Consider the following 16,699-nt stretch of genomic DNA (forward strand, 5'->3'; position numbering starts at 1 on the left):
CGAAGAGAGCAATATCTAAAAGAGTTTTCTGAGATTGACTGAGAAAAATATTTAAAAGTTTGGAATTTTTAGCAACCCAAATGTGTTTTTGAATTTTATGTGTCCCTAATACTGCATAATTTTAATTGAGAGAGCTTTAAGCTATGTCTATCTGTCCTGAGTTCCAAGTGATAGTTGTATTTTATAACTAAAATTAGAAGGATGCAGAATTAGAAAATCTGAAACCTTTAGTCTTTATTTAGATATACCCTGAAGCTAGCCTACCTTTGTCATTATGATCTATATTGAGTTAGAGATACGTAGAAAGTAAAACTGTCATTCATCTTTGTTCATTGAGAACAAAGTTCATTCAGTTCATTGGCATAACAAAATATGTAAATTGTTTGTGTTTTATGGAACCAGTTAAGAAACTTACAACATTTTCTTATAAAATACATAAATTTTTCAAAATTAAAAGCCAAGCCAAAAACTCCATACCTTCAATAAAAGCAGGCTTAGACAATTCTCTTTGACTTCTCTTTGCGACAATTCCGAAGCATCTTTTGAGATACAAACACAGATGTTTTTGAAGTTTGCAAAGGAACCATATGCTGCCAGAAAAATAGATTATTCTGGTTGCATGTGTGCTTTCGTTTGTAGTTCAAACAAAAGAGTATTGGACTTCTTGGCAGGTTAACCCAAAGAAGTTTAAATTGCTGGTAAACTCAGTTTAAGATTTTTAGAGACAAATAGTATGCTATCCTTGTCTGAATGAGAAATATTATAGTTTTATTAATAATTTTCCATTTGGAGCTCATTTTATTTATTTACATTGAATCTATCATTTCTACAATTCTTTCATAAGCTAGTGGTCTTTCCCCCCCTAAAAATTACTTCCTTCTGCAGCAAGAGTCAAGAACGTGGTTGATTGTGCCTGTTTTAACTTTGATGTCTACAGAACACAATAACGTGAGTCATTCTATTTTTAAGGATGATAAATTCAACCCTGGGGAGTTGTCAGAATGTAGGAAACTCATGCAAATCATCACTGCATTCTAATTATGGCACCTCACTCTCAAAATATCATGTGTGTGAATTCAGATGTCCTTTTAGATTGGAAAAAATTAAAGAGAAGTGTGATGGATTCAAGTGTTCTGTGATGCTTGGAATGGGCCAGTAAAGTAGAAACAGTGTTCAATGGCCTGATGCCCCTTTCTTCCTTTATTTTTCCCAGGTTTCTTCTAAGGTCTTGGACCTTAGCTTAGCGAGTGCTCAGCCATTGCACTCATCTAGCATCCATTAACTGCCATTTTGCTTTCCTCTGTTACCACATACCACCAATATTTTGCTAAATTTATGATAACAATAGACCTTTACTTATTCTCTCCAGCCCCATTCCCTGAAATGCTTATTCCCTTCTCACTATCTCTTCAACCCTACTGGTTAATAGCCTATGCACACCACCTGGGAACTCAACAAATATTTGCCATTTATATAAATATTTCTCTCCTTCAGCCCCTATCTTTTCATCTCACTGCCTATTACAATGCTCATAGCCCATCCTGTCTTAATAATTAGCAAATGTTTATTAAGCATCATTGTGCTAAGCCATCTGCATGTATTATCTCTGTACTCACATCCATGAAGCTGGGATGTCATTATTCCCATTTTTAAGGAAGGAATGAAAACCTAAATGACATTGAGTCATCTGTCCCAGGATTTGTGCCCAAGCCTGTCTGCTTCCAAGTTCACTCTTATAACCACAACATTTAATTGTCTCCAGACCTCTCTTGAGAAACCCTACACTAGACCTCATTTGGTTTCAACAATCTTCCTCCACTGGTTCTGGTTCCCATAAGGTACTCCAGCAACTGTTGCAAGTAACAAATGCAATATATTAAAAAGCCTCAAACAATAACCAAACTACATTACAAATTATATTCTGTAAGAATAAAAGGGACTGTTTTAGATAATCTTCACAGTCTTTGTGGGTTTACGAAGTGTTCACTTCAAAGAATATGCCCACAGCACAAGGAGGGAAGTCTATAGTCCTCCCTTTTCCAGCTTCCTAGTCTCCTATTTGTATTTTATTCTGTGGTCAAGAATCATGTATGTTATTATAAATAATGAAACACAAGGACTACTTAGCAAATAAGTCATTATAGTGTTCCTTACATGGTAGAAAGGTGCTTGATGAGTAGCATTGTAAGCTTTGATCTATTTAATAATAAAACCACACTGAACATTCAACAAAGAGTATAAGACCACTATTACGTCTAAGGAACTCAATGAGAGATAAAATGTATACACATAGAGAGAGAACTAATAAGAGGGGAGGGGAGAAGGAAAGAGAAAGAGAGTCTCATAGTAAGGCAGGAGATTGTAAGTGCTGAGTCAGTAATACAAACAATAAATGCTACAGAAGCTCAGAGGAGTTAACTGTAAATCTGGATGATGCAAAAAAGTTTTCATAGAGGTGGTAGGATTTGAGCTGTGCCATAAAGGATGACTTTGGATAGACAGAGAGAAGGTGGGGGGAATTATGAGAGAGAGGGATGACATGAGAAAAGGTTTGGAGGCAGAAAAGCATGAGTTTCTTTGGGGAGAGAATAAACAGACCACACTAACTGGGGTACAATTTTTGTGTCAGGCAATGGTGGGAGATTAACAGGGAAAAGATGGATACAAATGTTGAGAACCTTGAATCCCAAGCCAAAGATATCTGAATTTCTCCCTCTGGCAAACAGGAGCCTCTGAGGTATACAGTGGAACAACCCAATGAAGGCAGGGCTTTCAAATGGGTTGCCTGGGAAGAAGACTGGAGGCTGGGAGACCAGGAAGGCATCTGTTGCTTTGCTGAGTGAGAGATGATAAAGTCTGAGCTGATGGAGAAGGAAAAATGTCATGAGATATTTTCAAGGAAAAAGAGACAGTACTTGGTGGCCAATGGAAAGGAGGAGAGATCTGATTATCCATCTCTCTTGCTTTCAACAGAACAGAGCATTCACTTTGCCATCCCATATATTTTAAGAAGAGAAAAAAATTCAAAAGTATTTCTGTGTTCTGAAAGCTGTCCACTTTGAATTATGGAACTAAGGCAGGAGATTGAGAATCCCAACATGAAGTGCTAATATCCATTCAAACTCTCTTGATTAGACCCTAATTTATCTGTTCAAAGGGAAGTGATAACTTTTGGGGGGCTATCACCATTGTTAGCTTTTAGTTAATCAAGTCAAGACCATTGGGAAACATTACCTAGTCTCTCTCTCTCTCTCTCTCTCTCTCTCTCTCTCTCTCTCTCTCTCTCTCTCTCTCTCCCTCTCTCTCTCTCACATACACAGGTTCTAAAGCCAGACAGATTAATTTTTAAAGACCCCAGATATTACTTCAATAACAGCCTCTTGTTGATATTAATCTTACAGAGGTACAGTATTGTTAAATAAGCTTTTTAGTAATAACCAGCAGAGTAAAAGATTGTGAAGGAATTTTAAGGGGATAAGGGAACATAATGAGTATCTAGAGTCTTGGGCCCACATGTGGCCTTCTGGATCCTTGAGTATGGCCTTTTGACTGAATCCGAATTTTACAGAACAAATCTTTTTAATAAAGGGATGTGTTCTTTGAAGTTTGGATTCAGTCAAGACGCTGCACTTGGAGATCTGGAGGGCCACATGTGGCCTTGATTCTCTGCAAGTTCCCTACCCCTAATCTAGACCAATTCCCTTTGTTTTATAGGAGAAACTGAGATCAGGGAAGTTATTTTTCCTATTAATCAGAAAACACAACTGCTGCTAAAATCCAGGTCTCCTCCCTTAACAATGATGTTCTTACCAGGCACAGTGATGTGCACCTATAGTCACAGCTACCTGGGAGCCTGAGGCAGAGGATCACTTAAGCCCAGGAGTTCAAGGCCAGCCTGGGCAACAAAGTGAGATCCTATCGCTAGAAAAAAGTTTTTTTGTTGTTGTTGTTTTTTTTTCCCTTCAAGGTCCTTTATGTCAGCTTCAGTGATTCCATCCTTCTGGGAAATGTTTAGAAGCTAACAGGGTAGCTGTGTTGTCTCCAGCTATATCTTTCTCTTCTGTTTGTATCTTTGAGAAGGAGACAACAGAAGCGGGCCTCCAGGATGAGACAAGAGCTCCTGTTCTAAGGCAATGAAGTAAGCCCACAGGCTGAAGCCAGCCAGCCAGTAGCCCAGAAGAGCAGAATGGCATTGAGATGCTTAGAGTGTGGAACAGAGTGCCAACCTTCCCTTGTCCCCAGGATCTGCTATTTGATGCACTTGAAGATAATCGAACAGTGACTCTAGGTCCAAGATGTTGTAGAAAAGCAATCATTGCTATCATCTGCAATGACTGGGCAGTGGGGACAAAGTAACGGTTTCAAGGAAGAGACAGAGATGGATTTACCATGAACCCCACGAAACTTAAGCTTCACTACCTTGAGCCCTTTCAGGTCCTGGGAGATATGTTAGCAATGATTTTGTATGTATGAATGTGTGTGTGTGTGTATATGTATGAATGAATGGTTATATTCATGATTTTGTATTTTTTTTCTTAAAGAGGTACCCCTGAATTGTGTAAGCTTCGGCTCTATAAAATTCCTAAGAATGGGATGTGCTAAATAGTCTAATGCCCTTTGGAAGTGCCTCAAAAGTGTTAGTGACCTGCTTTATTAGCTGTTACAAGTCCAAATGGCCACTCTTTGGTCCTCCTTTCCAAATTACATCAATACGATTATTAGAAGTTGAGTAATGTTGAAATCTTTATAAGCTAAGTAACAGACTTTCCTTTCATATAATGTTTACAATTTCTTTCCTCTTGGTTCATTAGAGAACTTAAACAGTTTCTATCGAAATTACATTGTTGAATATCAAGTATAACTCAAGAAGCAATTACAAAGGAGATACTGATATAGAGCTATCTGCATATTTGTTGCATGTTCATATCTTGGAAACATGATAAAGAGATAAAAACCATGAAAATCTTTATTTCTATTTAGATGGAGATTTATCATTATTTGTGAGATATGTCCACTATGGTTTCACTTTAAAACCACAAATAAAGTTTTAACAATGGGCATTTTTCTTGTTGAGAGGTCTGTGGTCAGACTAAACATCTCTCTGAACCTGATTAGATCCTGAGGTTTTCAAATTCAATATTCTGCAGAGATAGAGCATTTTTTTTGGCCATAGAAATAATTAAGAACTTCAGAGCTAATGCAACTCTCCTGAGCCTGCTTCTTTTTTCTGATGACATGATAATCATACACAACCTCTTCTGGTTCTGGTCATATTTGGGATTGAGGTAGAATAAATCACAGACAATTAATCTTTAGAAAATCTAGATGATTTCGCTTTAAGTTTTTATATCAACAAGGCTTTCACTTGCTAGTACTCAAGTTATGAAAATTTTGTATATTATTTAATGCTTTTTCCTCACTCCCAATTATCTTGAATCCAGAAAAACAGACACATGGTCATTATGTGAAGACAAAAGACAAAGAAACATTGAATAGTTAATTATACAATAGCCAGAACTGTCCACTGTGTATTCATTCTTGTAACAGATCGCTGGAGGGTGAATTAGCATATTTAGTTTGCAATCTTGTAAAATAAAAATGGGATTGTTTGAGCAGTATCAGAGTTTACGTAGTAACCTCATTCTTCATGGAGATCTGACTCAAAATAACACAAGGCTCTGAATAATGGGAAAGGAAATGCTCTGTAAATGATCCACAGGAGCTAGGTAACTCTACTGACAAAATGTATTTGACAATGTCTAAAATCCACTCTCCTTGTATAAACACAGTGTCACTGTAATACTACAGACCACTTTTGTTTTCTTAGAACCAAACTCACTTCAGATGATAGGCCAAAAACAAAATATGCAGAAGTCATTGAATTGTTTCTGTAGCATTTTCATTGCTGGAGGGGAACTCCAGAGGTCACCTAGTTCATCCCGATCTCCAGCCAGGACTCTTCCTAATACTGAATATAGCTGTATAGTGATCTGCATTAAGAAAGCTTTTAGGGATCCCTGGGGTTGGCCAAAAAATAGCTAATATTGGCCTGATTCATAGAACAGCACTATACGAATGTCAAAATAGCCGCCCTCATCAAGGAAGACATCCATCAGGGCTGTTAAGTGCTAGTACTAGCTTCAAAAGGAAAAGCTTCATTTTCTCAAAGAAAACGGTGGTAGATTAAGGAAATGACCAAGCCAGTGTTGGTATTTTTTTTTGTTTCGGTGTCCATTTGAATGCTTATCAAAAAGGAAACATTGCCATGTCAAAGACCACTGCAAGGGAATCCCAGAGGTGGCTGGAAATGAACAGATCACAAGTCCTTTAACAGGTTATTCAAATAGCGGCAGAGCTGGGGGAGTTGGGGTGGGGGTAGGGCTGGGGGGCTGTTGTTTTGAACAAAATCTGATTAACATCAAGTTATTGAAGGGCAGATCGTGAAACATAAGAATAATATTGACAGACCTGCTTTTTAAGTGGTATTTTTCCCTCTAATCAGCTGAGTTTGTTAGAGCTGATAATTTTATTTCTTCAACTCCATTAAACTGTGAGTACAAAGGACAAGACTTTACATGTAATTTACATCTTTTAAGACAACTAATCACACTGCTGTTTTATAGGAAAAGTAATCCTTCACAGTTGTTTAGACTTCTGAATTATTAGATTCAGAGCATTGGAATCTAGAAATCTAACTCAAAGGAAAGCTGAGGTTGTTATTTGGATTATTTGGGCCTTTAAGCCTTTCTGTTGAACTGGAAAACAATTTAAAAACATAGCTATAAAGTGAGGAAAATGACCTACCCCGACAATTATCTCAAGTATCCATTTGATTTTGTGTATAAGTACAAAATATTGTATTTTTTTCATATTTGTATAAAGTTGCATAAAAGCTGGTCAACTATGGGTACCTCCAAGGATGAGAAATGGGAGGTTAGGTGGAAATAAGATTAGAGAAGAGGGTTGATGTTGTTTTTTTTTTTAACCATATATCCTCTTGCCAACTTTCAAATTTTGTCTTTGTATCTCTTCCAAAGAATTCATTTGAAAATATTTCATTTTTAAAACCAGAAAGGCACTGTCTATGCTCTCAGCCAGATGCTCAGTCTGGGTTATAGGAAGTAGAAACTTCTGACTATTGGCCTCTTCAGTCTCCTTTGTAACTTTTGACTTTGGAAATGGGAATTCAGCCGCTGAGAACTTCTTGATGTGCAGCTTCCTTTCTCAGAGAACACCAACCAAGAAACAAAGTCTTCAGGTCACCTTTCCTCTTCCTTTGTTGAGGACAGGAAACAAAAGAACATGGAGATCTCCCTGAAGTGTCTTAGCTTTACAACATTCCCACAGTGGGAACCTAACCTGTGAGTTAGTGTGCAGTCTCCACAACCGCTATAAAACTAGGGCACTTAAGGTAAGGAAAGTATTTCTTTAGTTACTTGGATATTTGGCAGAGTACTTTTCTCCTCTTAAACTGCTCAGATAATTGTCCATAACTTGCTGTGTGTGTACACAACCTGTAAGAAGTGTTACTTTTAAAGGTTATCAGTGTAAACAAACTCTTGTAGCATGATCAAGAAATTCTAAATAGAGGAAACAATCAATTTTAAAGAAAGAAGCAAGACAAAAAGAGTATAAGGAAAAGAGGAGAGTAGCATATTCTGTAATTTTTATTACAAAAAAGTTAAAACCCTTTACATGCTATGACATTAAATGTCATATATACGTTGATTGCAAGCAAACTTTTTTTAAAAATATACATACTGTATATATTTACATTCAAGTTTGAATAACTGATGTCAAGGTGTAGTTCAGGTTCTAACCCTAACCCACCCTGTGGATTTGTTCAACTAGTAACTACAAACAGCGATTGTATCTTCACTCAGGCACATGGAGAGGTAGAAACTGCTTTTGAAAGAACAAACAAAAACAAAACTGGAGTGCAAATGCGAAGATCATCATTGAAGCAGCTTAGCTACATCAAGGAGACCCTAACTAGCTTTGGTCATCTCAAGAAGCTGAATACATGTAGCCTTGTCCTTTAAATTAAAACCAGAAAAACTGGGCAGGTGCTCTTCTGAGCACATCAGAGGGTTGGCAGAATTCAGCAATCAATGATCTGCCACTCTGTACCCAAGAATTGCATATGACTAAGTTAGGCAACATAGCAGCAGAGCTGGGCTGGCAGCTAGGCACCTTTTCCCTGACAGGACACAAAAAATACCTAAACAAGTGGCTTGCAAGACAGCAAATTAATATCTGTACATACAGCCTAGAACTCAGAAGCCAACTAAGATACTTCATTTCCCAAGTGAAATCTCTACTGATTTCTGCCCTCGCCCACCTTGGTCTTAAACTGAGCTCCTAAGTCTAGATAGGGGTGGGGGTGACCTGTGACTTCTTCAGGCCAAGGTTTCTTAGCCTCAGTACTGGACCTCAGGAAGGCTCTTGGGCCTGAGAAGGGCTCTGGGGGTTCTTGCCAGACTTAGTGGGGCTTGTTCCAGAGAGGGGAAGTTGGAGGGAGGAGGCCACAGGGGTGGCTGTGGCCAGAAGGCCTTCTCGTTCCCTTTTCTTCTGTTTCATCCTGCGGTTCTGAAACCAGATTTTGACTTGGGTGTCATTCAACTGCAAGCAGTTGGCGATCTCGATGCGTCGGGCTCGAGTTAAGTATTTATTGAAATGAAATTCTTTTTCCAGTTCTGTCAGTTGCTTGGTGCTGAAATTCGTGCGGATCGCGCTGGAAGGGCTGGCGGCTCCATAGTCGGCGAATTTGCCTGCAACATAAAGACAAGGCGTCAGCGGGACAAGGTGACGCTAAGACAGAACATGAGCGACCAGTGGGGCTAGAGTTAGAATCAAAGTCACAGCGCAGCCCTCCTGGTCTCTATGAACACAGCTGCGCCAGGAGAAACGCTCCACGAAGAGCTCCTTTCTGTAATTTTCTCAATGCTTGCACGTTTTCTGAGCCTGGACTCAGGGGATGCTCTGTGGAATTCTGCTTTAATAACGCCCGGGAACGCGTTTCCTCCATAAAACCAAACTGCTGTCTAGGAAGAGAGCGGCAACGCGCTCCCAGTGCAAGTCCGCGGAGGAGACTCCATCCCCAACCCCTCGTGCCTCCGTCCAAGGCCCACGGACTTACTTTTCTTAGGGGCGTTCCTCTTCACTTTCATCCACTCAAACGTGCTGAAGGCGGCGGGGAAGCCAGAGGCGGGAGAGACGGACTTGGGATAGGCGCCCGGGGCCGGGGACGCGGTCTGAAAGGCCCCAGGGTGGCCGTCGGCTGGCTCTTTGAGACACGCCGGGAAGGGGCCAGGCTCGCCAAAGGCCGCGTAATCCACCTGGCCGCTGAGGAGGAAGGAGCCGCTGGCGGAGAAGACGGCCGAAGTGGCGTAGTGGACGTGCCCGTCGTCGGCCGCCCTCCCGAGCGCGCCGGAGAAGTCGTAAGCGGGGCCAGTCCCCAGGAAGCCGAAGTCAGCGGCCCCCGCCGCGGCAGGTGCGGCGCCCGGTTCGTAGGCTCCCTCCAGGGTGCACGGCGAGTACCTGGGCGCTGCCGAGGGCGGCGCGGGGGGCTGCGCGGGGGCGGCCGGGGGCAGACAGCTGATGAAGGCGCCGTCGCCGCTGCCCAGGGGGAGTGCGGGCTGCAGGGCCACCGGCCGGGCGTCGGCGCGGCAGAACTTGGGTGCGAAGCTGAGCACTTCGCCGCTGCCCACACCGCCGCTGCCGCCGCACGACACGCACTCCAGGTAGGAGCTCATGCTTCCAGCCCGCCCTCCTGGCAGGCGCTGGGCAGGACTGCCGCCGTCTGCGCCGCTCCCCGGCCCTCTCTACCCGAGCTGCCCTCGCCGAGCCATGGCGAGCAGACCGGAGGTAAATAGTGGCCTAATATACCGGCGGGGACGGCCACGTGGCGCTACCCAGCCAATGGGCGGCTTCCCCGCACGGCCCGGTTCCGACTGGCGCGCGGCTCCTCGCGCCTGCCCCGCCGCCAACTTAGCCAGACCAGGCGAGGGCCGCCGCCCAGCGCCCCCGGCCCGGAGGAGAGCGCCGCGGCCCGGGGGCTGGCCGGGGGAAGGCGGGGCGAGAGCGCAGGAAGCCGGCTCCTCGGACAGGTATTGGGCGAGGTTGGGGGAGAAAGGCAGGACTGGCCGCTCGGGTGATGGCCACGGCGTGGAGGGGGGAGGGCGGCTTCTGTTCTTCTGGATCCGTGGGTGGCTAGTCCCTCGGGGGCGGATCGTAGGCGCCGCGGTGTGGAAGGGGTTAATCGGGAGCAGGGCGCTCCGCCCGTGGGGATTGCTACTAGTCCTTCTCCAGAGAAAGTAAAGTTATTCCTCTTCCCTTTTTCTGAGTCCTGTGCGTTTTCGGTTTTCTTGGCACTGATGTCATCTCCCTCCTAAACCTAGAGCAGATGTTTGGTTTTCCCTCTCTCCCCTCTTCCCTACTGCCCACGGGACTACATGTTACGCTGTAAGTGCTGTGTGGCTAGCGCAGGACAAAATCTTCACTTTTTGACTGTTTTCTTTTCACGTTACTTCACAGCATTCCCTTCAGCTTCTTCCACCCTTTGCAATTTGTGGCGGCATGATGAGAGCCAGTGTTGTAGTGCCAGGTTTTGATTTGGACAGAAGATAAAGTTTCTGCTTTGTGGGGACATTTAGCAGATTTCCCCCTCTGACCGGATTGTCAATAAAGAATCCACTGTCGTGATGGAACATTCGTTGTGCTCCTATTTGGGAGGCTGGCACAGACACGGGTGTTTGTTAGGGAGGGTGCAAAGCCTTTCCAGGGAGGGGTCATATCTCAGAGGTTTGGACGGCCTTGTACCTCGAAGCAATTAAAGCTTCTGTTCCATCAGATAAGTGCTGTGTCGTCTCCTGCGAGTGAAATCTGAGGGCTCACAATGTTAATGGGCTCACGTCTTTCCCTTGATAATAGGGTTTGTTTACTGAATATAGAGTCGGGAAATAAAAGTGCAATTGGCACAGGAAATGAAGAGTAGAAAGGCTACAAAGAGAAGCTGTACATTGACAATCATTCCAACTTCCTTGGGTATTTCTTGTAATGTTTCCCTTTTTAAGGCTGTAAGAAAATAAATTAAATAAATAGAAGTTATTTACACACAGTAGTAATGAAAGATAGTGGTTTCCTAAAAAAAAAAAAAAATGAAAGACGCTCTAAAGAGTCTACTCTTAGCTTATTCAAGTACCCTTGAAAACTTGATCTATTACAGCCTGAGTTACGGTTACCAAGGTTTTATTATTGTTTTACTGATCCACTTGTCCTGAAAGAGCAATTGAGCCCTTGCCTAAAGTCCCACTCTGAGGAAATCTGGGGAATAAGAGCCATCACAGTCCAGGGAGCAAGTTCCTTATAGAGATGTGGACTTGTGAATAAACTGAGCCAAAAGTATGGACTGCTGGTGAGGCTGAAGTTGAGCCAAGATGGGGAAGGGTCAGGGTGGACACCTAGGAATGAGCTCAAAACCAAAGGGGTCTGTGGTTCCCGCACTACTAGAGTCCCTGAGTTTGAATAAGAGATGGAATCCTGTGCTGAAAATAGCCCTTCAAGTTTGATTTTGCTACTTTTGTCTTGTGCCCAATCAAATGACAATTGTCCTAAATAGTTTTTAAGAAGAGAAAAATAAAGGTTCTTCCCTAGCACCCTGGTCAGGAAATGATAGAGCTCTTTGGAGCTAGCTCAGCCTTCAAATGTAGATGCATTTCTTCACTGCCCTCCTTCTGTGCCATTAATGCAAAAATGCAGAAGTATCAGCAAATAAGATGGTGTTGAGTTCACAATGACCCTCCTCTCCCCTTGACTAGATTATAATAGGCAGTTTTTACTGCAATATATCCCAGCTCTCACAATCCTCTCTCAGATGGTACTTGTCCTGTCACAACTCCTAAACCCGGAGGCCCCATGGGTCAAGAAGGAAGTTTGGCTTTATAAATCTTTTTGGGAAAGATATCCTGGCAGCTGCAAACCATGGGTTAAGACAGAAAAGCCAGCCTGATTGTTTGGCAAGTCTGACCAAAACCCATCAAATTTAAGAACCTTTTCTCTAAGGTTTCAGGTAAAATAGGCAGCCTAGGTGCCTTGGCAAATGTCATGCAATGAAGACTATGTTTTCTCTGCTAAGTGTTTTGGGCAAAGTTTGGGTCCTTCCTGACACAATTAAGCCTTGACTTTGATGTACCCATGAGCTATCCACAGTATTTCCCTCAAGCAGAAATTTTGGAGATTTAGCTTTTGCTGAGGGAAGAAAGTGTCCTAAAAGAGTGAGTTTGTTTTTTTTTTTTTTTTTAATTTCAGACCCAGTAGCAGTTCACTGATACTTGCACACAAAAAGCTACATTCTGTTGATCCTTCTCTCCACTCCCTTTAATCTCCAAATCCTTGGCATATCCCACACCTGGAGCTCAGAGTTGGCATCTCCACTCTGGGGCTGCTTCTTCGTTTACTAAGGTTAGAAGTCAAGACTGTGGTCATCTCATACTCAGATTGAACAGATGTTTGCCAAGGATTTATTTTATTATATAAGGACATTTTCTTAGGGAAACGTTAGGCTGGGGAAAAGGACATTTTCAAACCAAAAGAACAAGAGATTCATTTCTGCCACAGGTCTTAGCTATACTATAAATCTACTCTAGAATAATCTTCATTTATAATTCTCTAAGGAGAAATTAGAAGATATTATTTAGAGGAAATGAAGGAAATGTGAATATATTAGGATATTTTTAGTAATTTTAAAGTTTGTCTCTTAGATGTTCACAGGGTATGGGGGAAATGTCTTACTAATTTTATTACTTGTCAAGCCCTGAATTCCCAAGGGTCACTTGCCCTGCTGGGTCCTGGTGCTGAGTTCTCTGTGGGAGGTGACAGCAGAGGGGCCTGATTTCCAGGTTGTGTTTGATGTAGGAATGCTTTGAAATCTCTCCCATCCTGCTCACCACAGCAGCCACTCCCTACCCACTCTCCTCCCCCATTACTACCTTTCTCTCCCATTCTAATAGCAAACTTCTTTTCTACAAACAGAAGTGATGAAGGGTGGCCTTCTGGTCTTCTATGTGTTGAAAGTTGTTCCCAAGAAGCCCCTGGCAACCACCCTCCACACGCCCCACTATGTTACCCCCCTGGATACACTGGAGCATATTAAAACTCTTGGCTCCAAAACCCTAAAGTATAGGAAATCTCTTGTTTTGGGGGGTGAAAAAGAGGGAGTATCATTTCTCTTAAGCCACATTAAGAGAAAATTTAGGTGAGGATGTAGTTCTCTATAGCATCCTTTATTCATCCTAGGATGGAAATGGAGATGAAAGGGGTTCTAAGGACAGGAATTTTAAATCTTTTGGAAGTCTGATAACATGACCCTCCCTGAGGAAAACAGTTAAAAGTCAAGCTATTGCTTGGCACATGGTAGGCATTCAATAAATGTTTGCTGGACAGAAATAAAAAATGGACAGAATGGTGTGTCTTTACCATGACTCATACTGGCTAAAGGACATCTTTAGATCATTGGTTCCCAAAACCACTTTGTGTGGATGGGAATCACCATAGAACCTTGTTTAAAATCTCAAGTTCTGGACAGGCATGGTGGCTCACACCTGTAATCCCAGCACTTTAGGAGGCTGAGGTGGGAGAATTCAAGACCAGCCTGAGCAACATAGCAAGACCTCATCACTACAAAAAATTTTTTTTTAATTAGCCAGGTGTGGTGGTGCATGCCTGTAGTCCTAGCTACTCAGGAGGCTGAGGTGAAAGGATTACTGGAGTCCAGGAGTTTGAGGTTACAGTAAACTATGATTGTGCCACTGCACTCCACCTTGGGTGACAGAGTGAGACCCCTGTCTCTACCAAAAAAAAAAAAAAAAATAGAAAAAGAAGAAGAAGAACGAAAAAAAAAAAATTCAAGTGCCTTGGTCCATCCCCAGAAATTTTAATCCAATAGGTCTGACTCAGGAATCTTTATTTTTAACAAGCCTCTTGCGTGATCCTAAAGCAAAGTTCTTCAGAAATACACTGAAAATTTTTGCTTTAGGAGTTGGGGTGGGGAGGGGGCAGTGTAGGGAAAAAGGAGATGTTTCTGTGGAAGGGACCATGAACAGTAAGAGGTCATGGCTAGCTGGTCCATGAGTATAACCTGAAAAGTATCCAGAAGTCTGTTGGGCGGCAGGGCAGAGATGGCAAGCTCAAACTTAGGTCCAATTGGGCTGCAGTTCCAGAAAATATCCTTAAAAGTAGTTTAGTAGGAAGTTTCCCAAGTTTTGCTGCCCAATTAGTGCTTTGCAGAGACAGCTCACTTCTGCTTCTTGCCATTTCCCTAGTCTTGGCTTTGATGACACCAGTGTGGTGGGTAGGGAAAGAAATTTATCTCTTCCAGTCTTCAAAGGAAATTTCAAGTGGTTCTGAGGCAGTGGTAAGAAGGAAGGAGTGGGGAATGGGGATCTCAAGAGGGAGGATTCAACTCTGTTTTCCTTCCATCTTTCCCAAATTATCTGGAATGTGCATGTGAGCCCCAGGGATCCAGAGGGGGCCAAATGTCCTTTGACATAAGCTGTAACCTTCCTCTGGCTAAAGGCTGACCTTTTACAGCCTAAGATGTCAAAACCAGAAGGCACTTTAGAGATAAGATACATCAATTTTAGAGGGAAGTCACTTTACTCAGAGTAAAGCCACCCTGCAAAAATGGAACCACCTTGGTTCTCCTGACTCTCCACAGTCTGTTGCCTTTCCATAGTCTGCAAAGAGGGAGAAGTAAGGCAGCCACTCCTGTGCGCTGTGGCAGGCCTCCATCCTGAGCAAGCAGAGCAGACGGTGTTCAAGGAAGCACCCTCACTTCTGGGGGAGCACACAGTCAATGGGACTGACCGAGAGACCTGCTGCCCTTCCCTTGGGATTTGTTTGCTAAACCTGTAGACCAGACTTCTGCAGCCCCACCATGAGCTAATTCTACAAGAGAGGGCAGAGAGATGCACCCGGATCCCCATCCCCTTTACCACCAAGCAAGGGTAAAGAATCCTCTCATTTCCTGGGTTGATCAGCATCAGGGCCCTGTGGGGACAAAACAAGAGGTGTCCTAAGATTAATTTCACTGGATAGAGCAAGTACAAATAAGGACATGTGTGAATGCATGCAGGCACACCCAGGTCAGCTACACTTGTACTAACTATTTGTTGTTGTTCTTCGTTTATTTTTAAAATAGGTAATAAATTTAAATTGACATGGTCCAAGATTGAAAGGGTACAAAGGGCTATGCATTGAAAAATGTTTCTCTCTTGTCGCTAGCCACCTGGTTCCCCTTCACATAGGCAATCAATTTTATTAGTTTCTTGTCTATCTTTCCAGAGATACTTTTTACCTGAACAATTCTGTCTCTCACACACACACATACACATACACACACATATATAATCTCCCTACAGTTATTTACACAAATGGTAGGATGCTCAATAGACTCTTTTGCACCATGTTTTTCCCCCTATTGTAAATTGAAGATCATTCCATATAAATACATATAGAACTTTCTGGTTCATTTTTACAACTTCATGCTGTTCTGTATACAATGACCACAATTTATTTATTTAGCCAGTCCCTGTTGACGGGCAATTAGTTTGTTTTCAATCTTTTGCTATTGCAAACATATAGTCAAGCTTTTTTTTTAACCTATTAGAAAAATTCCTGTCAGTGAAATTACTTAGTCAAAAGGTATGTGCACTGGAGGTTTTAATACATTTAGCCAATCTACACTCCATAGAAGCGAATCAATTTACACTTCTACAAGCAACATATGAGAGTTCCTGTTTCCTCACACCCTTGCCCAATCAGTGGGATATTAAAGTTTTTGATTTTTGCCAAACTGATAAGTGGAAAATAATACTTTCTATTTATCTTCATAGCATCTCCCTAAATGTCATTATTCTTTATTTGATCCTTTCATAATTCTGTTTTACAAATGATAATACACAGATAAGATAAACAACTTGCTGTAGTCACACCCAGTGTGAATGGCCAAAGTCAGATGCCCAACACTTTCCTATACTACACTGTTCCACACAGAGCTGAAGGAGCTTCAAAAGAGAGTGGGTGGTTTCAAGCATTCCCTGAAAAACACATGATAGAAAAAAAAAAGCTTTCTGACATCTGCTAAGAGGCCTCCTCTTTAGTGGTCTGATACCAAGACCACATTTCTGCATGAATTCTCCAGAGAGTAGCCCTCAAAAGCAGAGGGGCTCTGATTAGCAATCTGATCTGAACTAGTCCTAAGCATTAGCTTGGATTCAATATCTGGGAAGCAGTAGGGTGTTGCTTTTAATTTCCCTGAGACTTATTTCTCACTGGCCACCAGGGAGCTAAGTGTTAATCAGCATGGTGGGGGTGAGGGTATGTTTTCACTAGGTTTTAGCTTTATGTACACTCACTTGGACCCAGTGAAGGTAATAATGCCTAACATACACACACAGACACACACAGACACACGCGCGCACACACACACACACAGCTCTAATGATAAACCTATGATGTAGATATTTTTATTGACTGTTTCACTGATGAAACTGAAGTCCAGAAAGATTAAGTGGATTGCTTAGGGTCACACAATGTATTAGTAGCAAAGCAGAAAATACGATGTAGACCTGAAACTGAACTCATTAGATTCCCCTGCAAAGTCTTCTCCCTCTATTCATTTTGGTGAATGGCCTGACTA

General features: G+C 42.3%; 1 protein-coding gene across 1 annotated transcript; it reads right to left on the minus strand.

Annotated features, from left to right (window-relative positions):
- Window positions 1-7,632: 7,632 nt before the first annotated feature.
- HOXD1 (homeobox D1) lies at window positions 7,633-12,161 on the minus strand. Its single transcript, XM_045559190.1, has 2 exons — window positions 9,140-12,161; window positions 7,633-8,771 (listed from the first exon to the last, which is right to left on the minus strand). Exons 1-2 carry the CDS (start codon window positions 9,753-9,755, stop codon window positions 8,434-8,436), a joined length of 954 nt encoding a protein of 317 aa, XP_045415146.1. The 5' UTR covers window positions 9,756-12,161; the 3' UTR covers window positions 7,633-8,433.
- Between the last annotated feature and the right edge of the window lie 4,538 nt (window positions 12,162-16,699).

Source organism: Lemur catta, chromosome 8, assembly GCF_020740605.2.
Source record: "Lemur catta isolate mLemCat1 chromosome 8, mLemCat1.pri, whole genome shotgun sequence".
NCBI classification, from domain to species: Eukaryota; Metazoa; Chordata; class Mammalia; order Primates; family Lemuridae; genus Lemur; species Lemur catta.

Bases quoted from the DNA above. Each gene is read 5' to 3' on its own strand.
- HOXD1 (XM_045559190.1), bottom strand. From the start codon at position 9,755: ATGAGCTCCTACCTGGAGTGCGTGTCGTGCGGCGGCAGCGGCGGTGTG. The intron at 8,772-9,139 runs GTAAGTCCGTGG...TTTATGTTGCAG, and splicing joins GAGGAACGCCCCTAAGAAAA to GCAAATTCGCCGACTATGGA.